The sequence below is a fragment of the Somniosus microcephalus genome, chromosome 12 (genome assembly GCF_052327205.1).
Source record: "Somniosus microcephalus isolate GS21.2 chromosome 12, FLI_Smic_1.0, whole genome shotgun sequence".
NCBI classification, from domain to species: Eukaryota; Metazoa; Chordata; class Chondrichthyes; order Squaliformes; family Somniosidae; genus Somniosus; species Somniosus microcephalus.
This window is the reverse complement of record NC_140998.1, coordinates 53,965,845-53,978,790: the sequence shown is the minus strand read 5'-3', so window position 1 is coordinate 53,978,790 and position 12,946 is coordinate 53,965,845. Positions and strand designations below refer to the sequence as shown.

The 12,946-nt window shown below is 42.3% G+C and overlaps 1 protein-coding gene across 2 annotated transcripts in view; it reads left to right on the top strand.

Moving 5' to 3' along the window:
* ttc8 (tetratricopeptide repeat domain 8) overlaps positions 1-12,946 on the top strand; it is a 59,136-nt gene continuing 46,190 nt past the window's right edge. The window contains exon 1 of one of the 2 annotated variants that reach the window (XM_086002882.1): positions 1-256. In XM_086002882.1, coding sequence (XP_085859008.1) covers positions 143-256 — 114 coding nt within the window. In that variant the 5' untranslated portion in view covers positions 1-142. The remainder of the gene's footprint in view (positions 257-12,946) is intronic. The other variant, XM_086002883.1, reaches the window with a different exon arrangement.

Sequence of the window (12,946 nt, the reverse complement as noted above, 5' to 3'; positions counted from 1 at the left end):
CAGGCGGTACGGGAGACAGCCGGTGGTTTGCGAGGGCCCGCCGGACGTGGTGACGGAGGGAGGCGCCGTTCACTTGGGCCGGTGCTGCGGCCGCCGCCGATCGTAGGCCCGCTCCCCGCTGCTGTAGTTTGGTTGGAATAAGATGGGTTTGGACATGGATCCCATGTTCTTGGCCTGGAGCTATTTCAGACGGCGCAAGTTCCAGTTTTGTGCCGAAATCTGTACGCAACTACTTGAGAAAAACGCGTATGACCAGGTAGAGAAAAAAAACCCAAACCTGTCCTGTGGCGAATTCAATTAACAACGTTCATTAATTTGTGTTTGGGGGAAAAATGTTTTATTTTTCTGTAATTTTAATATACCGAAAATTGCATGCAAATCTATGCAAGTACCGGTGATGGTCTAACAAATACAAAATGTATATGCTCCGGTATTGCGAATTATATTCTGGTAAGCAAAGTGAAATGCGTGCCCTAAAGCAGCAGAAGTACAATACATTTGTGATATCTAAAAGGCATATCAGAGCTTCCTTTTGTTGGATACATCCTTGTCAGCTGGATGATTGAAGGACAAGTTCCCCCGTCTTCCATTCGCTCTCAAGGCTATACACACACGGGTATTTGTTACCTTTAATGAATTTAGACTGGACTTCCCCTAATTTGACTATTTATATGAAATGGCATGTGGTTCATATAGTCCAACCATTTGCTTGGGGCTTAGACTAATAAGACATCAATCACGATTATTGCAACAATATATCCTCAATTTAACAACTCCCTCATTTCAACTGCTCGGGTTTAAGTATTGAATAATTGCTGACTTAAAATCATTTGTTATTTTGTATATGGAATTGTTTTAAGTCAATTTCGAAAAGAAACAATAGTATTTTGGTGTATTTGTGTGTATATATACACTTTTTAAATACTGTTTATAAAGGAAACAATGGTCGTATGATTTCCTCCAACATTTTTATTCCATTACATGTATTTTTCATATTTATATTCTGGATGACACTTTTTTTCAGTACATTACAATTGTGCTTTGTAAATTTGCCTTTCCTCATAAATTAATTCCTTAATTTACATGTATAGATGTTCAGAAATTTAGTGGGAATTGGTTGGGATAGTGGTATGACTTCATTTTATTCCTCAGATGTGAGGTTGAATTTTACACAAAATGATGGAATTTAAATCACATGCCTGCGATTAATCATTGTCAATCCAGTACCCATAATCTGAGAATAAAGTGCCAGTCTCAAAGACGCAAGGAAGATAGATATGGAATATAGAAATATCTCACTGGTGCATTATGCTGTTACAATGTTCAAGTTAAGGCAGTATCACCTTCAAATTTTCGGTCTGTAAATAAAGCAATTTTTAAAATAAATTCCAAGGCATAATCTATAATGATGTAGGGTCACAGATCTGAAACATTGATTTACAAAAATTATGGATTGATTTACAAAAATAATTATAAACTAGTTAATCTCCTGTAGCATTGCTCAAGGACAAAGCTCATTGAGTGAGCGGTGGGGTAAGGTCTTCCATGGCATGTTCAACTTCCACAGTTTTGAATATTTATATAAAATATTGTGTAGTTTATACAGTCCAACCCTTTGCTTGGAGTTTAAACTACAGTAATAGGACATCAGTCACATTTATTGCAACAATATATCCTCATTTTAACAATTCACTCATAAGGATATATTGCAGGCGTTTGGGTTTAAGTATTGAAGAATAGTTGATTTTAAATAATTTATTATTTTGTATATGAACTACAGGCCTATTAGTCTAACTTCAATTCTGTGTAACATAATGGGATTGATTATCAGAAGTAAACTTGAGGATTATCTGCATAACAACCCAGTAAACAGCAGTCAACAGCAGCAGTTAGATGGGGAAAATTGGGTCCGATGGCAGGAATGACGTATGAGGAGCGATTGGGCTTGTACTCGCTGGAGTTTAGAAGAATGAGAGGGGATCTCATTGAAACTTAAATTCTGGCAGGACTGGACAGACTAGATGCAGGAAGGATGTTCCTGATTGTTGGGAAGTCCAGAACCAGGGGTCACAGTCTAAGGACAAGGGGTAGGCCTTTTAGGACAGAAATGAGGAGGAATTTCTTCACCCAGAGAGTGGTGAACCTGTGGAATTCTCTACCACAGAAGACAGTTGAGGCCAATTCATTAAATATATTCAAGAAGGAGTTGGATATATTTCTTAAGGCTAAAGGGATCATGGGGTATGGGGAGAAAGCAGGGACCGGGTACTGAACTTGGATGATCAGCCATGATCGCATTGAATGGCGGCGCAGGCTCGAGGGGCCGAATGCTCCTATCTTCTATGTTTCTATGATTTTGATTTCTTTGAGAAAGTGACAGTTCAGGTGAACTGTGGTAAACCCCAAGACGTGTGTACTTAGACGTCCAAAAGGGATTTCACATGAAAGACCACGAGTTTAAGTTGAAAGCTAAGGTGATTGAGGGTAAAACGTGGGAATGGATAAGAAAAGGCTGAAGGAGGCTAAACATTGGCACATGAAATTTAATGCAGACAAATGTAAAGTACTGCAATTAGGAAAAAAAATAGGATGGTGTACGTAATCCATGAATGGTGTTGAAATAGCTAAGGATCTAGGATTCCTAGTACACGCAATGCTTCACATGTCCAACCAATGTGGAGAAACAATCAACAAAGCCAATAGAATGTTGAATACAAGTCAGAGAAAGTCGTGATCAAACTATACGTGCTCTTGTCAGACTGCAACTTCAATTGTTGCCTAGAAACAAGGGAGACAGTGCACAGAAGGCCACAAGGCTGATCCTTGGTGAGAGGGATCTGAGTTATGAGAAAATAGAGTTATACAGCACAGAAAGAGGCCCTTCGGCCCATCGTGTCTGCGCCGGCCATCAAGCCCTATCCTAATACCATTTTCCAGCACTTGGTCCATAGCCTTGTATGCTATGGCATTTCAAGTGCTCATCTAAATGCTGCTTGAGTGTTGTGAGGGTTCCTGCCTCAACCACCCCTTCAGGCAGTGAGTTCTAGATTTCAACCACCCTCTGGGTGAAACAGTTTTTCCTCAAATCCCCTCTAATCCTCCTGCCCCTTACCTTGAAACTATGCCCCCTGGTTATTGATCCCTCTACTAAGGGGAAAAGTTCCTTTCTATCTACCCTATCTATGTCCCTCATAATTTTGTACACCTCAATCAGGTCCCCCCTCAGCCTTCTCTGCTCTAAGAAAATCAACCCCAGCCTGTCCAGTCTCTCTTCATAGCTGAAGCGCTCCAGCCCAGGTAACATCCTGGTGAATTGCCTCTGCACCCTCTCCAATGCAATCACATCCCTCCTATAGTGTGGCGACCAGAACTGCACAGAGTATTCCAGCTGTGGCCTAACTAACACTTTGTACAGCTCCATCATAACCTCCCTGCTCTTATATTCTATGCTTCGGCTAATGAAGGCAAGTATCCCATATGCCTTTTTAACCACCTTATCTACCTGTCTTGCTGCCTTCAGGGATCTATGTACATGCACACCAAGGTCCCTCTGATCCTCTGTCTTTCCTAGGGTCCTACCATTCATTGTGTACTCCTTGCCTTGTTAGTCCTCCCAAAATGCATCCCCTCACACTTTTCAGGGTTAAATTCCATTTGCCACTGTTCTGCCCATCTGACCAACCCATCTATATCATCCTGTAGCCTGAGGCTTCCCTCCTCGCTATTTACCACTCCACCAATTTTCATGTCATCTGCAAACTTACTGATCATACCTCCTACATTCATATCTAAATCATTACTGTACACTACAAACAGCAAAGGACCCAGCACCAATCCCTGCAGTACACCACTGGACACAGGCTTCCAGTCACAAAAACAACCTTCGACCATCACCCTCTGCCTCCTGCCACTAAGCCAATTTTGGATCCAATGTGCCAAATTGCCCTGGATCCCATCTTGACCAGTCTCCCATGCAGGACTTTGTCAAAAGCCTTACTGAAGTCCATGTAGACTACATCAACTGCACTACCCTCATCCATGCACCTGGTCACCCCCTTGAAAAATTCAATCAAATTGGTTAGACATGATCTCTCCCTGACAAAGCCATGCTGACTATCCTTGATTAATCCTTGCCTCTCCAAGTGGAGACTAATTCTGTCCCTCAGAATTTTTTCCAATAATTTCCCTACCACTGATGTTAGGCTCACTGGCCTGTATATCCCTACTACCCTTCTTGAACAGAGAGAGACTGGGGAAAGAGAGAGAGAGAGAGAGAGAGACTGGGGAAAGAGAGAGAGAGAGACTGGGGAGAGAGAGAGACTGGGGAAAGAGAGAGAGAGAGAGAGCCGCAGCACGGAGCCTGAACCGCGAGAACGGAGACCGGGAGGAGCGGCCCGAACCGGGACAACAAGTAAGAGGCCTGGGGAGGGCGAACCCGAGAACGCGAGGCCCAGAGACCGCGGGATCGGAGATCGGGAGGAGCGGCCCGAACCGGGACAGCAAGTAAGAGGCCTGGGGAGGGCGAACCCGAGAACGCGAGACTCGGAGACCGGGAGGAGCGGCCCGAACCGGGACAGCAAGTAAGAGGCCTGGGGAGGGCGAACGCGAGGCCCAGAGACCGCGGGATCGGAGACCGGGAGGAGCGGCCCGAACCGGGAAAGCGAGTAAGAGACCTGGGGAGGGTGAACCCGAGACCCAGAGACCGCGAGGTCGGAGAACGGGAGGAGCGGCCCGAACCAGGACAGTGAATAAGAGGCCTGGGGAGGGTGAACCCGAGACCACGAGGCCCAGAGACAGCGGGATCGGAGACCGGGAGACCAGGGCAGAAAACAGCCTGGTGAGTCAAAAAACCCGGGGGCCTGAGACCGACACGACGACGCGAGGAGAGCCGCCCGGAGCGCGGAGAGCAAACGAGTCCGAGGAACGGAGAGTGGACGATTTTGGAGCAAGGAGAGAGAGAGCGAGTCCGAGGCCCGGAGAGCGAGTGGGAGAGTTGGAAGAGGAAAACACCGGAGAAAAAAGTTTTACATAATTCTACCTAAGTTTCATTTTATTCAAATTTAGTTCGAAAAAAAAAATAGTTTAATCTTATCTAAATTTATTTCGAAAAAAAGAAAAAACCTGAAAAAAGAACAACAAACCCGCGAGAAAAAGGAATAGAAACCCGAGAGAATAGATAAACTACCCGAACCAAGAGCCTGTGAAAGAAAGAGAAAGAGAAACTTTTAAGAGCAACTATATCAAAGATGAACCCCTGAAAAACTTTCAATTTTGGACCTAAAAGTGGGATAAAGTGGAACACGAGAAAAAAAAAAAAAAATATAAGAAAAAAAGTTATATATCTGAGACAAAAACAAACGACTACAATGAGCAGGGAAATGACATATCCTGAGCATTACACAAAAAATAAAACAAAGGAAAAATACAATGACATAACACTAAAAAGTAACCCAGAGGTCCTCTACGTTGACTATACCACACACAGAGGGATTAAGACGAAGAACAACCTCATATTCTACACCGACTCCACTCCCTCATGGAAGGAGACTTTAAAAAAACACTACGCATACGTCTTCAGTGAAGGTATTGGCAGTGGAGGCAGACTGAAAATATGTAAAGATGGAAATCTAGATAAAGATGACCCCCTGTTAACCATAAGCTACTACATCAAAACAGGAAAGATCATGATACAGGGGAATGCAGAAAATCTGAACTCCTTCGAAAAAGATTTCCCCCAGTTGAAAACTAATGCAGCCACAAAGAGGACCAATGGACAGGAGGCAATAGAGATTCGAACAGAGGATGAGGAGAGCCAAGCGGAGGAAGAAGAAGAGAGACCAGCAGAGGCAATCACCTCCCTGCCCATCTCCACCCCCCCACACCTCTCAACGCAAACACAATGCTGAAGGAGAGTCTGTCCAAACTAGAACTCGATTTCAACGAATACAGAGAAACACAGGCCAAGAATCTGAAGGAGGAACTCAAACAGCTGAAAACGGAAAACGAGTCCACCATCCACAAGCTGAGAAAGACCGTAGAGGAACAAAGAAATGAGATCAAAGAACTCCATACTCAGCTAAACAAAACTATGGAGGCCGTAGAAAGGCTCAGCAGGCAACACAAAACTCCTAAGGTCCAAAAACCTGATGACACAAAAACAACACACACAAGGACACAGAACCCGTCGGATGCAACCCCACACGAGAACACATCAAAAGCCCCAAACCCCGCTCTTGCCACACAACATATCCCAGAAACCCAGCCAACAACCAGCCCTCAGTCGAGCCATGCCAAGACTACGGCTACCCAGTCCTCACACACAGGAACACAAAAACCATCAGATACCCCCCCAAACGAGGACACACCGAAAGCCTCAAACCCTGCTCCTGCCACACAACATATCCCAGAAACCCAGCCAACAACCAGCCATCAGTCGAGTCTTGCCAAGACTACTGTTACCCAGTCTGAAAAACCAGCCCCTCAGGCAGTCCTGCTGACCGACTCCAACGGAAAGTTTCTGGACCCCCAGAGGCTGTTCCCAGGCCATCAAGTCCTGAAAAAATGGTGCAGCAACACAGACCAAGCAATGGAGATCCTGAACAAAGAATCCCTTGGTAGCCCCAAATGGATTGTGATCCACACAGGCACGAACGACCTACGCACACTACGGGGAGACACTGCTAGGGCAATGAGCAAGATGGCGGAAAAGGCCAGCAGGGAATTCCCCGAGACACAGATCGTGATCTCCACACTACTGCCCAGAAAGGACACCCCAGCCCATATAATCCACAACGCCAACAGGGAAATCGACAAGAGATGTTCTGTCCTCCCCAACGTCTACCTGGCCCATCATCCAAACATCAATACAAGGGACCTCTATGACGAAATACATCTACTCAAACAGCGGATGTGGGTCTTCGCAAAAAACCTCATAAACACTGCCAAAAGACGCAGCCGTCCCACCCCCTCTACCATTGGGAGCCCTAACCCAAACAGGACCACCAATGCACCCCACCCCTCTATACAAAACCAACAACAGAACCGTGCTTTTATACCTGACCCAAGACCCCCCTCTAGACCACAGACTGTAGACCAAGAACTGAGAAAGATCATGACGATGATGAACAGCCTGATAGAAAGCCGGAGAGGAATGCACTAAATTATTAATATTGTTATTTATCATTATCATTATTGTTATCTTATCAGTATTATTACTATTATTAGATAGCTATATGTGCATGCCTCATGAAATTTATACTAAATCATCATTTTAGCATTATAGAAAATAGTGTTTCCACACTCATCCCACAAAATAGGTCCATTTTATTTCGTTTTTTTGAACTATATAAATGCGTTCTTTCCACATAAGCTGCTGGAATATCCAGGGCCTCCGCTCCTCAACTTTTGGGATGAAGAGTACAGACCCTGAATTCCTAAAAGCTATAAAAGACATTGATATAATTGTGTTAACAGAAACATGGTGCCAAAAGGACGTGCCGACCCACTGTCCTCCAATGTACCATGAAATCATTGTGCCCTCAGTAAAGAACACTAAAACACGCAAGGGCAGAACCTCCGGGGGAATATTGGTGTGGTATAAGGGAGAACTGGACAAACACATCTCACCGGTAAAACAGGGAAAATCACACGTATGGCTAAAACTAGATAAAAATATAGGAATAGCAAAAAAAGATGTTTACTTATGTGCGATCTACATACCTCCAATAGAATCGCCATATTTCGAAGAGGAGTTATTTGATACTCTCCACATGGAAATCAGCCATTTCCAGGCCCAAGGAAAGGTGATAATATGTGGGGACCTAAATGCAAGGACCGGTTGTGAACCTGACTTCATAGACCCACAGGGAAACAACCATGTGTTTGGCCAGACCCCTTTAGATGTCACACCAGCCATCGCAAATCGGAACAACCTTGATCGTGAAATAAATAAAAGCGGTAGGGAGGTAGTACAACTCTGCCGAGCCTTAGGCCTGTACATAGTTAACGGTAGGTTCAGAGGGGACTCCCTAGGGAGACTCACATACTCCTCAACTCTTGGGTCTAGTGTGGTGGACTATACAATCACTGACCTGGACCCCTGCGATATCAACTCATTCACTGTCAGGCAGCAATCCCCCCTCTCAGACCATAACCAAATAAATATGTACCTTAAACTTTCTGCCCAAACTACAGACACAAAAAAGGAACCCAGTAAGCTCCATAAAATAAACCAGACATACAGATGGGCCCCAGACAGTGGAGAAAAATTCATCACAGCACTAAAGTCACCTGATCTCACAAGTAAAATATCAAAATTTAAAGAAAACCCATACGAGATCGCCAGAGATGGTGTAAACATGGCCATAGAGGATATAAATATGATCTTCCATGAGGCAGCTGTAAAAGCCGACCTTGTGAAACAGAAGAGGAAGCGTCACAAAAGACAAAATAAAAACAAGAAATGGTTTGACCACGAATGCAAAAATGCCAGAAAAGACCTGAGAAAAATATCAAACCAAAAGCATCGCCAACCAAACAATCCGGACCTACGTACTAGATACAATGAAACCCTCAAAAGATATAAACACACCATTAGGAACAAAACACAAAACTATACCCACAAAATACTCGAAGAAATTGAAAACTCCACCAATCCAAAACAATTCTGGGAAATGTGGAATAACCTGAGTACAACACAATTGCAAGCATTACCAATCCAAGATGGCGACATCTGGAGAACACATTTTGAAAACCTCTACAAAGACATCCCAATAAACGAAACAAACCCAAGTCAACATCAGGTCACAGAAAAACTCCACACATTAGAAGCAACAATTAAAGACAACCAAAACCCTCTAGACTCCCCAATCACATGGAAAGAACTGGCCACAAAAACAAAATCTCTCCACCTAAAGAAAGCCTGTGGCCCAGACAACATCAAAAATGAAATGCTCAAGTTCAGCAATATGGAGATGCAGGGTGCGGTACTCAAATTATTCAACATCATATTACGTTCAGGCTGTTTTCCCGATATCTGGTGCCAAGGACTAATCTCCCCCATATATAAAAGTGGAAACAAATCAGACCCAAATAACTACCGCGGCATCTGTGTCAACAGTTGTCTAGGGAAGTTATTCTGCAGTATTCTAAATAGTAGATTACTTGATTTTCTTAACAAACATAATATCCTCAGAAAAAACCAAATAGGCTTTCTTCCAAAACACCGCACCGCCGACCATATCTATACCCTTCACACCCTCATTGAAAAACATATACACCAAACAAAAAATGGGAAAATATTCGCCTGTTTCATCGACTTCAAGAAAGCCTTTGACTCTATATGGCACGAAGGGCTCTATTATAAACTTCTTCAGTGTGGAATAGGGGGCAAAGTCTATGACCTTATTAAATCAATGTATCTGAAAAACAAATGCGGGGTCAAAATTGGAGACAAACGCACCGATTTCTTGACCCAGAGAAGAGGCGTCCGGCAGGGCTGCAATTTGAGCCCGACCCTGTTCAACATATACATAAATGAATTAGCAGACATGCTGGAGCAAAGCGAGTCACCAGGTCTCCGTCTCCTGGATGGAGAAGTGAAATCCCTGTTCTATGCGGACGACCTGGTTCTGCTGTCTCCCACAGAACAGGGATTACAGCAACAACTAGACCTACTCGACAAATACTGCCAAAATTGGGCTCTAACAGTAAATCTAAAAAAAAACCAACATCATGATTTTTCAAAAAAGGCCCAGATGTCAGGAAAACAAATACCAGTTTACCCTCAGTGATACCACTATAGGACACACTATGAGCTACACCTACCTTGGTCTAACTATTACAGCATCAGGGAGCTTCAACATAGCAGTGAATGCACTAAAAGAAAAAGCCCGAAGAGCCCTATATGCAATAAAAAGAAAATTCTACAACATCCAAATCCCAATCAAAATCTGGCTCAAAATATTTGACAGCATAATCCTGCCCATTGCACTGTACGGTAGTGAAGTATGGGGCCTGCTAAATCACCAAAGCTACACTAAATGGGAAAAACACACAATAGAAGCCCTACATGCAGAATTCTGCCGAAGCATCCTTCGCATCCAAAGAAAAACGGCAACAAATGCATGCAGAGCCGAACTAGGCAGATACCCACTGATAATAAACATCCAAAAACGAGCACTAAACTTCCTAAATCACCTCAAATCTAGCTCCCCAGACACCCTTCATTTCAAAGCCTTTCAGACCCAAGAGCTAAACCCAGAAAAGAGTCCCCTGAGTCAGCTGCTACTGAAACTAAGTACTCAGCCGGACCCTGACCAGCCCCAGACCAACACAGCCGTCCAAACACCAATCCGAGTGAACCAAATCATTAAACAATGCAAAGAAACCTACCTGGAACATTGGAACAAAATAACCGAAAGCCAAAGCAGATTAGAATGTTACCGGGCCCTAAAAAGAGAATATAAACTGGCAGACTACCTCACGACCATCAGAGACACAAAACAGAGACAGACCCTCACCAGGTACAGACTAAGCGACCACCAACTGGAAATTGAAAAAGGCAGATACAAGAAATCCTGGCAGCCTAGAGAGAATAGAATATGCGATCAATGTCTGGCCGGCGAGGTTGAAACAGAAATGCATTTCCTCCTAAAATGCGAAAAATTCAACACATCAAGAAACATATTATTCAACAAGCTAAGCCAAACAACCCCAGATTTCAAGGAATTGGATGACCTGTCAAAATTGAGATTAGTCCTGGGAGAAGGAGACAGACCATACCTTGGGGCCAAATATGTAACAACATGTCACAACCTGAGGACTGTTTAAAATTAAGACTGTTTAAAATTAATATTGAACGTACCAAATGAAGTACAAAGACTGTTTAAAATTAATATTGTTTAAAAGTAATATTGTATGTACCCAACAAATGTCAAATCGATTGACACCTACAGAATGTTTGAAAATGTACCTTTTTGCTATGTAAGCTTTGGCAATATGGTTCTCTGTAAACTTTCATGCCAATAAAGCATTTGAATTGAATTGAATTGATTGATTGAATTGAATTGAATTGAATTGAATTGGTACTACGTTAGCTGTCCTCCAGTCCTCTGGCACCTCCCCTGTGGCCAGAGAGGATCTGAAAATTTGTGTCAGAGCCCCTGCAATCTCCTCCCTTGCCTCACACAGCAGCCTGGGATACATCTCGTCTGGGCCTGGGGATTTATCCACTTTTAAGCCTGCTAAAACCGCTAGTACCTCCTCCCTCTCTACTAATTTGTTCAAATATATCACAATCCCCCTGCCTGATTTCTATGCCTACATCGTCCTTCTCCATAGTGAGCATAGATGCAAAATATTCATTTAAAACCTCACCCACATCTTCCAGCTCTACACACAGATTGCCACTTTGGTCCCTAATGGGCCCTACTGTTTCCCTGGTTATCCTCTTACCCTTAATATACTTATAAAACACCTTAGAATTTTCCTTTATTTTGCCCGCCAAAATACTGGAAAGATCTTGGCTTTCCAGCCTGAAAAAGAAGCATTTGGGAGATGCCTTTATAGAGAAATATAAGGTAGTAAAGGATATAGAAAAGGCATTTTTGGAATACTACTAGAAATTAAATTGTGAGAGTAGGACAAGGGGGTAAAGGTTCAAACTAGCTAAAGGCAGCGTTAGGACTAATATTAGGAAGTTTCTCTTCACGCAGTGAATGACAATCACTTGGAATGAAATTCTGGACAGAATTGGAGGCGACAACCCTGCAATTATTTAAGAAATGATTAGTTGCAGCAATGGGAGGTTGTAGTGTAGTTTTAGCTGGATGAATTATGACGTATGTAAATTTACCATTTTACAGTTATATTAATCATTTTTATTAAATTAATTTACCACCACTTAAAGTAGAAGTATGCTTTAATTTAATAACATTTGTATCATAGCTGTAGGTTATATTTTAATAAGTCATAACTGTAAATATACTTGTTGAAGAAAAAGAATAATTTTGGGCATCAAAAATATTGGTGTCCACACAGGTGAATTTGGGAACAAGAAAAATGTAAATACACGGACATCAAAATATACAATATTTCTAAATTATTTTGATGTATTGCACCAAACATTCCCGTATACTGGTAATACTAAGTTCCATGAGAACCATGACATTTCTTCTTTTACAATATAGTTAATATTTTCAAAGTAGTTTATTAACATTTTCTTGTTTTCCTGCAGATTTATTTTGAACTTGTTCTTGAAACAGACTTCCTATAAAACGCTATCAGCATTCATACAGCATGCTGTTTAATGTTTTCTGTTTTGATAAATTTGTTGTTACTTCCATTTGTAACAATATAGCACCACCGCCCCCTCACCCCCAAGTCAAGTTTCCAACTATGTACTGGGGGGTCCTTCTTGGCCAAAACTAGAATGTACTGTAACTAATATAATTGCACAATTGTTGGTTTAGAGATAAGATGAGGTTTTAGTTTTGTGCCTAAGCTAATTATACACTTCATCATATATAAATGGAATACTTTATGAAAAGTGATAATATAGTATATATTCCACCAGTGAGATTGTCTTGCTCAATAAATTATTACGGCATCCTGTGTCATGGAAGATATACAATTTCATATTGTTTTTCATTTATTTTTTTTTAAAGTATGATTTATTTTTAGGAAATACAATAATGAAATACATTTAGTGCTTTAAGACAACATTCTACTCACATTCTAAACAATATGATGGTCATGCCACTCCAGTATTAAGCTAATTAGAACAATGTTAAGTACATCCATGAAGCCTTCCCGCCCATTGTCTGTAACAGGTGGGGTTGTAATATATGAACATATGAAAATGATAGACAGGGAAAGACCAGCTGGACCTTCGAGCCTGCCCCACACAGTCATGATACCTTAAGCATTGTGACACTCAACAATCTAC